Source organism: Adiantum capillus-veneris, chromosome 14, assembly GCF_014529385.1.
Source record: "Adiantum capillus-veneris isolate H3 chromosome 14, ASM1452938v2, whole genome shotgun sequence".
NCBI classification, from domain to species: domain Eukaryota; kingdom Viridiplantae; phylum Streptophyta; class Polypodiopsida; order Polypodiales; family Pteridaceae; genus Adiantum; species Adiantum capillus-veneris.
In genome coordinates, this window is record NC_140944.1 from 150821955 (window position 1) to 150838857 (window position 16903).

At 38.8% G+C, this 16903-nt stretch overlaps 1 protein-coding gene across 5 annotated transcripts in view; it reads right to left on the reverse strand.

Moving 5' to 3' along the window:
- LOC147443362 (beta-galactosidase 1-like) overlaps positions 1–16903 on the reverse strand; it is a 152224-nt gene that overhangs the window by 112507 nt on the left and 22814 nt on the right. For all 5 annotated transcript variants that reach the window (XM_086529239.1, XM_086529241.1, XM_086529238.1 and 2 more), the window contains exon 7: positions 8025–8116. In XM_086529239.1, coding sequence (XP_086385365.1) covers positions 8025–8116 — 92 coding nt within the window. The remainder of the gene's footprint in view (positions 1–8024; positions 8117–16903) is intronic.

Below are 16903 nucleotides of genomic sequence, written 5' to 3' on the forward strand. Positions count from 1 at the left end.
TGACATGTGTCCCCCTTTCCCCTTTTGTGAGAGATTTAGGTAATTAAATAATGCAATTAAACTCTCATTGTACCCCTTTGTCTTTTGACCAATAGGAATCAGGCAAGCCATTGGGCTGTTGAATGCTCATTGGACCCCTTGGGAGACTATCCAATAGTCTTCTAGAGAGATTATTTCTTATTGGTTCTTTTATCAAGCGTTTTTAAATGAATTAAACTAGATTTACTCTAGCCTAATTCTCATTGGTCCACCTCTATGGCCATCCAATAGGATTTGAGTGCACCTTGGGGGCAACTGGGCTAGGGAGCTGACATGTGTCCCCTATTCCCTTTGTGTAAAGAGTGTGTGTGTGTTTCTCTCTCATCCCCTACTTACAAGGCTCGCCTCCTCCACTTTAGGAGTCTTTGAAGACTTTTTGCACACTACAAAGCATCCAATTTTCCTAAGGAATGACCATTGGACTTAACCTTTGAATTTTAGAACCTTAGCATTCTGGAAGTCTTAATGGGCTGAACCTTAGGTCTTTGAAGTCCATTGCTTGCACATTGCTCTTCTGCAGATGGTCCCCCTTTGAATCCCTATTTTCTCTCCTTTGGATCCCTACTGTGACCAGTCTGCTAGCCTTACCAATAATCTAGCTTTTTCTCCCCTGGTACTTCCCCATATTAAATGATCACTTTAACATGAGAAAATCATTTATGAGAATTAGATATTAGTTATTATGACATTACCTCTCTCTTGAAATCATAGTCGTCCTCGACTATGGAGTAGAGAAGATAAGGCCTATTAGTCCTTTTCCTAGCGGGTAGAGGATACCTATGTTACCCTACGACATTGTTCCAGAATGGATGACTAATCCATTTGGCGCTTGAGAGCCTAATCTGCCGCAAGCATGTATACGCATTAGTCCTATCAATCTTTCATAGTAGAGTGACAAGTTCTACTTGGTGTTTGGGAGACGTCGTCTCCGCAAACCTGATCCTAAGCATGCATACTACTTAACAATTGTGCACAAATAACAAAAAGAGAGTCTTATAAGACAAAAACTTTGTTCATTTTAAACATTTGTACATTTGCTTACTCTAGGGAAGCATTGTAAGCATTGACAAGGTTTAGGTTATCCTTTAATTGTATGCCTTGCATCCATCTAGCATCTTCAAAAGGATAATTATTAAACTTAAAGGGTTGCAAGAAAACACACATAGCTTAGAGAAGATGAAAGAAGCTCAAGGCACACAACAGAGAGTGTCTTAATTAGTGTTTGCGTTTGCTGTGAGATAGAGATAGCATTCTTAATCTTTTGGAGAGATTCTTGTAGGTCTTGGCTATACTCATCTACAACGAAGATCTTCCCGTGTACTTTAAGTAGCAGGGGACTTTTGGATCTTTCGTCAATTACCTCGAAAGGTGATTTACCCGTGGAAGTATGTAGAGTGTTATTGTAAGCATACTCCACTAAGGGTAAGTACTTCTCCCATTGTGACCTTTGATCTACTTCCGTTACCTAGGCTTTTCGTAGATCAAGAATTGTTAGGTTAGCTATTTCACTTTGGCCATCCGTTTGCGGGTGATAGGCTGAAGAGAAGTTCAGCCTTGTCCCTAAATTCTGAAAGAGGCCCTTCCAAAAATTAATGTTCATTCTAGGATCTCTATCCGACATTATGGACATCGGCAAGCCATGGTACTTGAAGATTTGTGATATGAAAAGGATTGCCATTTGATGGGCTTTGATAGTCTTTTTGACAGGTATAAAATGAGCTTGTTTGCTGAACCTGTCTACTATCGTCCATATTCCCGTATTGCCATGGATATGCTCTCCCATGGTGAATTAAGGATTGGCAAAGGTTGAAGCAATCTAGGTTGCTTCCCTCTATCAAACTTCGTCTTTTGGCATACCACACATTTAGAAATGCTCTTGTATGTTTGCTTTCATGGCAGGCCAATGGAAATATGTTTCAATCCCTTTTAGGGTAGACTGAATCCCTCTATGCCCCGCATAAGGAGGAGCATGAGATTCATACATTACTTTCTCACGTAGTGAGTTAGTAATGCATAGTCTATTTCCATAAAGAAGATAACCATCTTGTAAAGTAAATGGTTCCTCTTTCTTCCCTAGTGCAAAGGCTGAAATCACATCTCTAAAATCGAGATCAATAGCGTACTCATCTATCGTAGAAGATAGATCATTGTGAGTTGCTATGGAAACCGCATTCACTCTCGGCCGTCTTGAGAGTGCATCGGCTACTTGATTATGCTTGCCAGCAATGTGAGCAATATGAAAATGAAATTGCGAAAGGAAGTGATCTTAGGTCAGGATATTATCAAGCTATAATCAAAGCTCAAGATGTTTATTAAACAACATTTAGAACTAGATATGATCATTAGGGAATTTTTGGTAATGCCCTTTGGCCTTACCAATGCTCTAGTCACCTTTATGAAATTAATAACTGATGTTTTAACACTATTTCGGTAATCGAAGAGGACATCAAAGTGTCCTTTAATGGTTTGGGAAAAAAAAAAACTCTTATCATATGTAGAGTCCTTACTTAAGCTTAAAGCTAACATCGCACTATATGTGGAAAAAGAAGAAACACTAAGAACTCTTGATTCTACGGTCTTGAGAAGCTCTCAAATCCAAATGAGTTCTCAATTTGACCAAAAACAATTCTCAATTTGACCAAAAACAATATAGTTTCTAGGTGAACCCCACTTTACACAAGGTACAAAATCTCTAGATAACGAACCTACTTTTCCCATAAACATCAATGAGTTCTTGACAAATTCTATGGTTGCTAAAGGCCCAAAAAATTTCATTCGAACTTTGGTTATTTACTTTCATATTCAAGCATAGAAAGCATCAAAATCAGCAATTTTGAGCACACCTATGAAGTACAAAAATTGCACGGATGAAAAAACTAGCTTTCATAATGTGGCATATAAACCTTTCAAGCTAGCACCAAATTGGAATTGTACGCCTATATTTGGACCTAAGCTTCAAATTTTCCATATTTGTTGTATGAGATTTAGCAATTTGAAGACAACATAAAGTTAACTTAAAATGAGTGCGATTCTAGTAAAATAAAAAATCACTCCCACCTTTGTGTTGTTCTCTATTTAGGATATTAGGTGTTCCAAAACTCAAGGAAGAAGAGTTACATAGTGATAACTTCATAAATCCACTCAAATTTGCCTTTTGATTATATATACACTTCCAAAATATTCATCTAAATATAAATTTTACTACCAAATCAGCACATTTAAAAAAACAATTGGGCCATATCTTCTAATGCATAGACTTTCCATCTTTTAGAAGCATAACAACACCTTTAGAGCCACCTACGCTAGCTATGCAGCACTTTGGAGGTCACTAAGCTGTGTTTTAGGGTCATCTAAAGCCAATTTCATGCAAATTGGCCAAAAATACTACACGTATTTTTTGACCCAAGTTAATTTAAACATGTTATTCAGACCCAACTTTGAAGGTGGAATCAATAGCCCAAAAAAAGTCCAAGTTTTCTTCAGGTTGTAGGCTATCTTTGTGGATATAGAGCACTTTACAACCTCCTTGGTATCTCAAGCAAAAATTCTACGAAGTTTGTTGAGTTAAGAGGACATAAAAGTATCCAAGGACATAAAAATGTCTTGTTATCAATCTACCACTATTTAAGACTATATCCAGGTAAATTTGCAGTGGTTTTTCTTGATGATATCTTCATCTATAGTAAGAGTAAGTGAGAGCACTTAGAACATTTAAGGAAAATTTTCCAATTTTTGAGAGATAATTCTCTTTATGATAAAGAATCAAAATGCGAATTCTTTACACAGGAAGTAAAGTAACTTGGACATATTATCTCTCATAATGGGGTTCGGATCCAGACAAGGTGAAGGCTATTCTAGATTGGCCGGATCCAAAGAATTTGGAAGAGCTATAGATCTTCTTAGAAATGTCTTGTTTTTTTATTGACATTTCATTAGATCTTCTTAAAGGTGGCTATCATCCACCTTTGTGGAGAATGGAGCATTGAACTGGCCAGGTTGCCTAGGTTGAAAGAGATGGTGTTAATCTTCTTGTGACCAACATCAAAGAATGTTAGCCTGCCTTCACCAAAGGGGATAGGGCCTTGAAGGTGGCCATGGTCCAGCTTTGTGGAGAATGGAGACTGAACTGGGCCAGGTTGAACATCAAAGAATGCTAGACTGGCTTCACCAGAGAGAATAGGGCCTTAAAGTGGCTATGGTCTAGCTTTATGGAGAATGGAGCATTGAACTGGGCCAGGTTGCCTAAACTGAAAGAGATGGTGTCAATCTTATTGTGATCAACATCAAAGAATGTTAGGCTACCTTCACTAGAGGGAATAGGGCCTTCAAGGTGGCTATGGTCCAGCTCTATGGAGAATGGAGCATTGAACTGGGCTAGGTTGCCTAAACTGAAAGAGATGATGTCAATCTATTGTGACCAACATCAAAGAATGTTAGGCTACCTTCATTAGAGGGAATAGGGCCTTAAAGGTGGCTATGGTCCAACTTTATGGAGAATGAAGCATTGAACTGGGCCACGTTGCCTAGGTTGAAAGAGATGGTGTCAATCTTGTTGTGACCAACATCAAAGAATGTTAGGCTACCCTAGGGCCTTAAATGTGTCCATGGTCCAGCTTTATGGAGAATGGAGCATTGAAGTAGGCTAGGTTTCCTAGGCTAAAAGAGATGGTGTCAATCTTGTTGTGACCAACATCAAAGAATGTTAGGCTTCCTTTACCAGAGGGAATATTATGAGACCAGAGGGGATTGGACCATGCAACTCACCACCCAACATCGCTATATATAAACTAATAGCCTGGTAAATATAGCACCCCTTGATCGCATGTCCGTCTTGGCCCTTGGCCTGCCCGGTCTTACCCTAGGCATGACATTACTCCCCCCTCGGAGAAGCGTTTCCATCCTCAAATACAAAAGTGGTGATGTCTTCATAAGAACACTAATGTTTTTCGCAATGGCATCCTTCATCCAACTGTCTATTTGATCGGAAGACAGTCCAATAGGAGGTTCAATGAAATAAAAAAGAGCATCTTCATTTTCCACACTAATTGATCAACAATGTTAGGAACAACCATCTTGGTTAAGTTTTCTATAGTCAACTGATGTGATAATCTAGCTTACACACATTCACTTGTGTGCACAATGATAGACAAACATTGTGCACACAATTTTTGTCTATCACCTACCTTAGCTAGCATGATCCCATTCCCATCACTTTACATGTCTCCAAAGAAGAAGGCCCTAGAAAAAATAAAGTCAGGTGGACTGATACTCCTTAGCAAATCATAGGGCTTTACTGAAATTTTGGAAACACTCCAAAATTCAAGAAAGGAGGTAAGGATATGTAAATGGTGGGAATGGCCTCCAAAAGGAGATTCAGATGTGTGGCTTAGTTGGTTGGACTGGTAATTACAAAGGCTAGTTACTACGGTAACTGGTACAATGCTCATACAATCACTACTTAGTTTTACGGATCTTGGATCTCTTCTCGACTAGTGCTTTGTATCGTAGAGCTCTCTAGTCTCTTGTATCTTTGTAACCCTAATTGAGTTCAGAGTAGACCTGGCCCACATTGTTGTACTGGCTTATATTTATTTTGAATACATTCCAGTTTCAATTCCAATTTTAGTTCCAATTCAGTCTATGTTTCACTTCCAATCTTTGTATTTCATTCCAATCTTGTCTGATTTGAAGTCCTAACTTGATGTGAACGAACTTCAACTAACCAACCTGGAATAGCTATCATGAATGTTCATCTCATTCCACAATCCATGTCTCCCATCCGAGTTTTTGGATAGAGACTTTGCCAACGTGTAGCAAAGACCATTTGCAAGCATTATTTCCCACAACAAGGTAGCCAAAAGAGTCCAAAAAGTGGGTCAAAAGGGCAAAAACACTTCCAAGAGAAAACCACAAAGCAAACCTAGGGTTTGACTTTTATCTGGCTTAATCAAGTACAAACCACACTAAAAATATATAGCTAGGGTCAGGGTACCAAGGGCAAGCTATTGTCAAGTTTCATCACATTCTGCCATTGAGGTATACGGATCGCGATCCATGTCCCCTTGTAATAGACTGAGACCAGATTTGTATCATAGTTATATCAAGTCATAAGGAGCATAGTGGTCCGTTCAAAATTAAATTTTGAGTTCATTTGAGGATTCTTCAAGCTAAAGTAGTTTTTGTGCCAAAAACGTGATAATTTTTGTCGATTCAAAGATTTTGACTACTAGAGCAAATGTAAACTCATAGCCATCAAGTGTTTTCTGTACATATTGCAAGGGCTAGATTATTGCAGCCTGAAGTGAGTCCGAGTTGAGGATTTGGAAGCAATTCATGACGTAACATCGCACGGTTTTGCAATAGTGCTTTTTCTTGATGTATTTGAGATGGGGTAGACTATACTAGAGTAGAAACCTTGCTGTGGGAGACCATATTAGCCACATTTCCACAGACGACAGTGTGAATCAAGGACCATTGCCTTCTTTAGAGCCAATCCAAGAGGAAAGTTTGTTTGATACTTTGTTAGAAAGATCTTATACCTACACGACTGAGGAATACAAATGGGAGTCGGTCCATCCTAGCCCGCACCAACCATGAAACTATTGTATTTGAAATACCAATTTGAAAATCAATAGAGTGCAAAAATTTACTAAGATGGTATGGATCGCTACTGCGTAAAGTTAGAAGAGCAACCTAGTGATTTTAAGCACATAGTGCTTTATGGACTACAATGGTGATTGATACTTCAATAATGAGGGTATAATGTATTTAGTTGTGCAAAATCCCTATATTGTGGGCAAATGGGGAATGACAAGCACAAAATACAAAGTTGACATAGAGCTCGAGGATAAGCCGCCTAAGTTGGACATTCCAAATGCGAAGCTAAGGCAGTAAATGATACAACTCAAGTACCTATGCTTTCACCTTGAAGTCCTGTGGCATTACGCAAGATGACTTATGGATTCTCTTCCCCATGTTGGCATCAAGATTTCTACTCAAGGACCTACGTCATGCTTGTGGTGCTTGGTGGATTATCTTTAGGAGGGGAGGGGCAATTCCCTTAGGCCAGAGTGGAAGGTGGCATAGATTGAGGAGGTGAGGATGAACAAGAAGGAGGGATCTACAAGAGGAATATAGGATACTAAGGTTGAGGGGCCAATACTATGGCACGATAACCAAAGCAACCAGATTCTTCCATCTTAAAGGAACGAGCCAAGTTGCATGTATTTTCGCCTTCGCTCCAATATGATAAACCATCCACAAAAAGATCTTCTCTCAACTTCACCTTCACTACAAGCACACACTTGCTTTGCAAAATTAGCACAATGAAATATTATGACATGCAAGAACCAATATAGTTTGTTTTTGAACTCACAATCACACGATAGCCAGTGGAGCAACTCAACAATTGACCTATTCTAGCCGCGTAATCATTATTCGAAGTGTGTTATTATTGAGGATGTTAGAGGCGTTTCACACTAAGCAAGGATTAACCCCTGTTGCCGTGCACGTCATCTTTGAAGTTTTGTACCCTACCCTCTCTCAATAACTTTACCAAAAGAGGTGGAGTTAGTCCCCCCTGGCCACGTGCGTGTAAGATGCAATTTCATTCGCAAGAAGACATCTTTAATGCCATCACCTTTTTCCTGTTGTGTGCAAAACACCTCTTATGCACTACAATTGGGGGCCACTCTAATACCTTACCTTAATCATTTAACAAAAAACATCCCAATAGTAGGTTAAGACTTGAGATTGCTTGTATGAGTACGATAGAGAAAAAGAGATAAAAATCATTGGAAGCGAGAGAAAAAGAAGCAGGAGAAACGAATTTTAATGATGTAGGGACAATCCCAACAAACCTCAAAGATTTATCCAGCAACTCTTTAACTCAAGACGTGTCACAAGAGAGACCCACAACAACCAATCTACCACACTGAGAGAGAGAGAGAGAGAGAAAATTAAAGTTGAGAAAGGAGCATGCTCACCAGCCAGTATACAATTCTGTCCACATTTTTGGTTTATATGGAGCATTTGGTTGAAATATGTCTCCATTAGTCACTCCATTATGGGTATTCACCTTAAAAGGGAAAGAATAGCTTCAATATAAAGTATGCATGTTTGTTTTATGACACTTCTTTGCCATGTTTAAAGGCTTCTTCTTTATTTTATATAGTAGCGAAGATTCACATCAATATAGTATGACATCAATTTAAGGCACAAACCAAATTTACGTATATACTTCGATTCACAAAGTTTAATAGAAATTCTAAATATTCATTAATTTAAAATCTAAAATTAGATTATAGCATAACATCCATCTCTCTCTCTCTCTAAAATTAGAAATGGCAACTCAGGAACACATGAAAGAGAAATACCTCTCACTTTCTTTTAGAAAGATAATCAACTCTCTAATTTGAGCTATCATAACATGATACCGTGCTTCTCTTTGGAGAACAAAGAGAAAACACAAGGATCATTATCTTGACTTAAGACAAACCCAAAAAAAATAAAAATAAAAATCCATCCCCCTCACATAGTCCTCCTTTCGGCAGGCCAAGAAGTAGGGAATGAAGAGCTTTCACGTGCAATTTTTTTGATTTGGAGATCATATGGGAGAGTTATGCCCAAAGAACAAAAAGTAGTTTTAGGGCAAGACTTCTTCCTTAGTGTATACACTTCTTCCTTTGGTGCTTTCAAAAGCTCCTTCCTTTAGGCTCTTCATGCATCTCCTTCTTGAGAGCTCTACCACCCTCTCTACTCTTCTTGCAATAGCTTACAATCTATTGCATTGGTTTTATGCATGGATTTTTTCTCTTTGTCCCACTATATTTGTTTTCACTATATGTCCCACTCCTTTTTGTAGGGCTACTGACCTAGGTGATTTTGAATCTTTGAGATGAAGTAACATAGCAAGTGTTGTGTTTTTCGTGACTCATAATGTGCAAGAGCTCCCATTTTTTTAAAACAAAGACTGCATAATCCAATAAGTCCCTCACAAAAGTTCTTATCAAACCACGGATGCAAAAGTGTGATTATTAGTGAAATTTCTTCCCAGTGTGGGTAACCCTCTTGAATATCTAGCCCTCACTACTGTGTAGGTCTCTCTCTCTCTCTCTCTCTCTCTCTCTCTCTCGTCTTCTCCGCATTAAGCACAAATTTAACCACGTACAGAAAGTTCAAGTGTCAATTTTCATAAGTAATCTTAGAAATTCTTAATTAAAATAATAGGGGGTCTATCTCCATTTCAACAGGTTCCTCTTTCTAAAAATTTGTGGTGATGCTACTTGCTTTCTGGGAGGGAGTAAGGGAGGTGAGCCGAAATCTAAGGATACCTGAGAGTGTGCTTCTTGGTGAGAGCTTTGTCATGATAGCGGAGGAGATATGGTAGGCAAAAATGAGCATAGAGGGTGTTTTTCATAGTTGGCTATCGGCTGGCTGGTTAGATAGTCAGTAGTTCCTATCATGACACTACACATGCCTAGCTATTGGAGATCGAGGGCCTAAGTGGTCCCTGTAGATGACAAGGCCTTTCCTCCCTTTAGAGGATGTAAGAGAGGTGTCAAGAGATTTCTTTAGAAGAGTCTTTGATTACTTGTGACAGGGACGAGATCACTGAGCATTATGATTATGCTTTTCATAGACATGTTCATAGTGTACTTAGGGGCGGGCTAGGATTAATCAATATATTTTCAAGTATCATGCTAACATTCTCAAGTTGGAGGACTCGGATGATTTTTAGAAGGTACATGGGTTACACGGCCTAGACAAGGAATGCCAACGCAATGTATGTACTCAAAGACCTAAACTCTTAGAAGATGCAATCAAAAGTGCACAAATGCTAGAGGATTCATTAGATAAAAAAAGCCTACTAGTTAAGCTGCCCTCTAATTGCGTGGCATAGCATGACATTGCCATTGTATAGGAAAGTAAACCCATCGACAAGCTAAGAACGTGAAATCTCATTGATTTTGGCTACTTGCAACATGTATTTATTAATATTAGCATTTCTTTATGGGCTTTACCAAATTTTTCTGGGTAAAAAACAAGGATGAGTGAGTTGTTTGGGTCGTTTGTAAGGCATGCATTACTTTTTCAAGATGCCACGAAGTCCAAATTAGACCCTGTGACAACAATAGGCTTTGGACATTACAAGTTTTCTAATATGCCTTTATAAGTTGATAACATGGTTTTGGATGATACTCATTTATAATGTTTTGATGAAACACTTAGAGCATCTTCGTAAAGGTTTTGAGGGAATGTGAGTCAATTTAGTGAAAACAGTCCCGCCCTTGGGATAATAAAACCTAAGATGTATAGTGACACTAAAGTATTGAAAGTGAGTAGTTTTCCCCCTCCAATTTGTACTTAGGAGACAACATGCAGAAAATTTCATTGTTACCAGTCATGGTCACTATGCCTTATACAAAATTTGCTTGCGTGGAGCGAAAACTACACAAAACCAACTTATGGTATACAACACAACCCTCAAAAGTTTGCAAAAAACATCATTATTATCAACCATGGTCACTACCGGTTATCCAAACGTTGCTTGTGTAGAGGGAAAACTGCACAAAGTGCTTGCTTTGCAAAAAGTTGCACAGTTGCAAAACCTACCCAATGGGACAAAATTGCTTATGCACTATTTCCATTAGTGAAAATGGAAGCCAAAATTCTCCCAAATCAAAAGTTAGCAATACAGGAAATCACCTTCATATGAGAAAATGAGCAAAGAAGGTGCTAACAACACTACCAAGATGCCAAAGCCAGTTATGCTATCAATTGTTGGAAATACAATAACTGGAATGCATGTGAAGATGGAGAAGATAAAGGAGAAGTTCAAGAGAACACAACACAACAAGTAGTATTACCGAGTGTGCTAATTGAAAGACAAGGCTTTCCCTAGAGGCATAGGTAAAGATACAAGAGAGGGGAGAGAAACCTCCTAGTGAGGGCAAAAAGTGACCTGTCGGTCCTAAATATGTTCACACAAATCATTACCATAAAATGGTAACATATATTACATCTGGAAGCAACTAATTCAATTGGACATATGATGAATTATTCTCTACGTGTCTTCATACCCCATATTATAATGCGGTTTCTTAATCATGTGCCTATCAAAGGATGCAAAGAAAAATACAAAGATGAATCAATGGATTTGAGGGAGTGCGGTAAGTTTGTTGCATAGAGCATATAGTATATTGTGAAGATTTTTTCAAAGTTGCATTATGGAGTCTTCACACCTAATTGGCCAAGTTGTTTGCATTCTAACTGAAGACTAGTTGCACGCTTGCGCAAGCATAAAAGAGAGGGCTCATTGGATTTTTGGCTCCCTTGCTCCTCTCACACACTAGCTTGGCAAGACAATATCTTTCTCTCTCTCTCTCTCTCTCTCTCTCTCTCATGGGAGCTCTAGAGACGGACTCTATGCTTAAGCTCTTGGATATGGATACTAATCCAAGCCAATGAAAGTTTCTTCTTCTCCATCTCTACTAGTCTATTATACTAAGCTATGCTTAGAGCTTGCCCATGAGAAAGCGTACATGGAGTATCAATTCTCTATCTTGAAATATACTTCTTTTCACCCTCATCTACCTCCTTCCACGTCGTTTCTTTCTCCATGCTAGATCGTTTAGGGTCTAGGAAGGAGGGCTACACCATGGAGTCTTGAAGAACACCATCTTCTTAATTCAATAAAGGCTCCGCAAAAGCACAATCATGTATTGTAAAAAATATCTCTTTTGAGAGAATTATAATACAAGTCCTTTTGGAGGGGGGATAGACTCTAAGAAAATCCCGTCCTCATCGAGTTGTCAATCTTAATTGGGTATTCTCTTTGAATTATGTGTATGATGTTAGTGTTTTTGATGTGTAATTGTGTAAAGGAATCAGCTCGGCACAACCTATAGTCTCCTCTCTATCTTTCTCTTAAGGAAAATTCTCTCCTTTCATAGCTAGATTCCATTGAATCTAAAAGTAAGAACTAGATTCTCTGACATGGTATTAGAGTTGACTTTTTTCTTGCCTAAGAAGAGAGATCCTTGAGTAATCTATGAAAGGTTGAAGTTGTTCATTAAAATAGGGTAAGTGGGACTGGGATTTATTATCATGGTTGTATGCCTATTTACACGGTACGGGGGACATCATTGGGATCTATGGTCTTAATAATGGAGTCTTTCAAGACTTGCCTACGGCTTAATAATTATTGAGATATTAGTCACCCGATAGGAATCGGTGCCAGCCTCACATTGTTAAACTCACTCCACTACTCTTTGCAATTAACAATATTCTAAACCACTGGTGTCGTTACTCGAGTGCTAATTTTCAAGGGATAAGAGGAGTAGTAGCCAAAAAGTTTGGAAGTGCCGAGGAAAGAGCTAGCATACACATACAAGGAAATTCAATCATGGCACAACATAATCAAGAGAATGTAATTAATATTGACAGCTTAAATTTGGCTCATGGCCTTGCTAACAAGTTACAAGAAGCAATGGGGAACCTTCTTTTGCAAGCATAGGTTCAAAGTCAAATTCAAGCCCTTCAAGTTCAAGTTTCCCCAAGTGCCCAAGAAGAGAGAATTCCTACAAAGCCTCCTAATGAGACCTTCAAAAGAGTTATCTCTTTGGGTGGTGAAGAGGAGATACGAGAAGGACCTCCAAGGCAAATTGATCAAGGAGAATAAGTGCGTCTTGAACTTTCAATGGAGAGGTATGAAAGTGACACCCATCCTACCTCTAAAAGTGATGCTGCCCCAAGAAGATGGCAGGAAAGGCGGTCACCTAGTCCTCCCAAAAAGAAGAAGAAGTCATCAAATACTTTCTCACATGACAATCCAAAATAGGGATAAAGAAATCCTAGCAAGAGGAAGTAACGAAAGTGGTCATAATCTTTGTCTTGTTTTTCCTCTTTCTCCTCATCATCACCATCTTTTGATATGGAGGACAATGACTTGCCATCCAAGAGAGAGAAGAGAAGGGCTTAATGGAGAAGTTATGCAACATGGAACATAAGTTGAAAATATTCAAAGACGGAGGAAAGAACATCAACTTCCTTACATATAATGGAACCTTTGGAGCAATTGATATTGGCCTTTATCCCCAATTTGACGTAGCTTTTAGAGATGAAGATTGATCAAAATCTTCAAAGCTCCAAAATGTTTCCATGCATTTCCAGAAGTTAGCCCAGAAGTTAGCCCGTCAATGGTGGCAAGCTCCTTGAAGCTCCAAAGACCTAGAAAGTTTTGAGGATTGCTATTATGAAGCTTTGAGGATTGCTATTATGAAGCAATTCCTTGCAAGTGATACCCAAGACAAAGTCCTCACGGATTGGTGAAGCTTGAAGATGGCCCCATATGAGTCTTTTTAAAAGTATGTGGATAAGTTATGGGAGTTAGGTCTCAAAGCCACTATCTATAAAAAGATAGAATTTGTGAAACAAAAGCAACAATTTTGTGTTGTCCTACCTGAGGAGATGAGTGAGTATGTCAACTCACAAAGACCTACAACTATTTTGGAGGTTATACATCATACTATGGTCGCTTTGAGGATTCATTTCCAACAAGGGAGCAGGAAGGGCTCAAATCCAACAAAAGATAAGGAATCTGTTAGAGTTCAAGCATCTCTCTTGATTTGTATAGTCGGTCCCATTTTCTTTGGAGGATATGTGTTAGGGAGTGAGGGATGTTTGTGGTTGTGCCCGGCCAGAGGTAGGTTTCCTATGTCGAGATATGTTTAGCCTTGGGTTTTGGATCAGTTCCATGGCCAATAGGCTCCTATAGGTTGGGGATATTTTTCCCAATCTTGCCAATATTTTTCCCAGTACCCATATGGCCTCTGGTATCTTCTTTCTCCCTATTTCTCATTTCATTAGGTCGTGGGGGATGGTGGATGATGGTTGACTTGGACATATGTGGGATATAGGTGTGGGCAAGGCAAAGGAGGTGCAAAGTGTATTTTGGTGTAGGGTGCCCTCATTGGGCACTCCTAGGAGGAGTATGGTGAGTAGGGGGGAAACATCCCTAGAATTTTTGATGGATGCTCCCATCCCTAGAGTTTTTCTCCATGATGAGCACAACGGCACCTTCAGGCAGATGATGGGTAGTAGGGGAATTCCCCTAGTGTTTTTCTTCTCAGAGCATCTATATAGAGACAATGTGATCACTGAGATGCAAAGCACCACAACAGAGTTGTAGGCACGAAAGAGAAGGTTCCATGATATCTATTGAGGCATATTGTTCTCCTTCTCCAGATTTGTTCTTGTGCTAGGAGGATATATCGTCAGACCCTCTCTTTCATAGGAGGATAGGGTAGCCCATGTCAAGACCATGTGAATGGTCTCATGTGTAGGAGCAGTTGGTAGTTTCAATAGCAGTTGTAGTTGTGTGTGCCTCGGCTCTATCCAGCTGGCATGTCACTTCTATGCCGGGCCACCCTTGGTCACTTGTATGAGTAGCATGTTATGAGCATGGAGATTCTTTCCTAGATCTCTCTCTCTCTCTCTCTCTCTCTCATTCTCAAATTCTTTCCTAGATCTCTCTCTCTCTCTCTCTCTCTCTCATTCTCAAATGCCCAATCTCTTTCTACCCCAATGATCTCGCTTCTCCACAGGTGTGCCTTTGAACAGCAGTAGGACTTCTTCATCACTTTTGGAGCAAGTTTCTATGGATGTGTTTTCTTTGAGGAGATGGATTGGCATATTTTTTGTGCCTTTTGCAAATGCACATCTTTCTTGGGATTGTCAATAGAGATACCTGTCCGTTGGGTAGTAGATTGATGATTCAATCACACTTTTGTACTAGATTGTGGATTATGTATGATAGAGAGGGATCTTATTCCTAGGATAGAAGATCTATTTGATAAGCTACAAAGGTCTACCTACTTTAGTAGAATAGATCTTAAAAGTGGTTATAATCAGATAAGAATTGTGCCTGTAGATATTTATAAGATGACCTTTTGTACAACTTTTGGCCTATATGATATAGACGCCTCATAGAAAATTTCTCATTCAAAGTAGGTCCATTCTATGATTTGACTAAAAAGAATGTTAAATTTGTATGGACTCCAAAAGAGAATGAATCTTTAGAAAATTTAAAAGCAAAACCTACCTCTCAACCTGTGCTAATATTACGAGACCTTTCAAATCCTTTTGAAGTACAATGTGATGATTGTGGACAATGCCTTGGAGCTATTTTTCTTCAAGAAGGGCATGCGATAGCGTACAAAAGTAGGAGATCGGATGACCAAGAAAAGAATCTAGGGATATATGAAAAGGAGTTGGTAGCTATCTTACATGCCTTAGATGCTTGGAAACATTATCTCCTAGACACTCCATTTATTTTGCGCACATATCATCAAAGTCTTTAATACTTTTTGGTGCAAACTAAATTAAGTGATAAGCTAATGACATGGGCAAACACTCTCTCACAATTAGATTTCATATTGCTCATATAGTTGGTAAGCACAACCAAGTGGCCAATGCACTTTCACAAAGGCCAAAAGTGAATGTTGTATCAATAGCTACTCACAATGATCTATCCTCGATAATAGATAAGTGCGCTATGGATCCAGACTTTGAAGATGTAATTTCAACCATTGCACTAGGGAAGAAAGAGGAACCATAAAATGTGCAAGATGTTTATCTTCTCTATGGAAATATGTTATGCATTACACATAGCTTACGTGAAAAGGTCATGTACGAATATCATGTTCCACCTTATGCGGGCCATAGAGAGATCCAAGCTACTCTCAAGGGAATAGAGATGTACTTTTATTGCCAACAATGAAGGCAAACATACCGAACTATGTTGCCAAATACATTGTATGTCAAAAGACAAAGTATGATAGAGGGAAGTAGTCTCACTTGCTTCAGCCATTGCCTATACCTGATTCCTTATGGGAAAGTATCTCCATGGATTTTATCTTTGGATTACCAAAATCCATAAATGAGAATACAGGAATTTGGGCAATACTAAATTGGCTTAGCAAGCAAGTATATTTTATACCGGTCAAAAAGACTATTAAAGCACACGATATGGAAACTCTCTTCATCTCACAGGTCTTTAAGAATCCTGGCTAACCAACATATATAGTATTCGCCAAGAATGACCAGTAATTTTTGGAAGGGTCTCTTTGAGAATTTTGAAGTTGAATTTGTCAATGGCCAAAGTGAGATAGCAAATTCAACCATCAGTGATCTACTTAAAGACTATGTTACAGAAGTACCCTTAGTAGAGTATTGAGTACAATAACAATGTCCATACTTCTACAGGAAAAGCACCCTTTGAGGTAATTGAACGAAGACCCAAACTCCCATTGATAGTCAAGACACTTGGGGAAGATATTTGTTGTTGATGAGTATAGTAGAGATCTCAAGAATCTTTTATAAAGAGTAGGGAAGCTATATCCATCTCACACAAAAGCAAAAGGCTATTTTTGATAAGCATAGAAGAGCCTTGATCTTCAAAGAAAATGATTTGGTATTGCTCAAGTTTCCAAAAGCATGCCTAAAGCACACTACAAGCAAGGGAACACAAGGACGCCCAACATATCACCAAAAATATTACATTAGCAAAAAGATATTATAGCCCATTTCAAATTCTTACGCCTATCACAATGAACAACATGTGAGCCTCTTGAAACCTTATAAGGGCGAGCCACCCAAAGAACCAATAATTGAAGAAACCTTTGAGTTTAAGGGTCAAGAAGAGTTTTTGTAGCTAGAGAGTATCCTACGACATGAAGAAAGATTTAAAGAAGTGATAGACTATCCGACGATATCTTGTCAAATTTAAAAATTATCATTTTGAAGATGCAAGACATCCAGCTAAAGGATAATGTAAGCCTTGTAAATACTTACAATGGCTCCT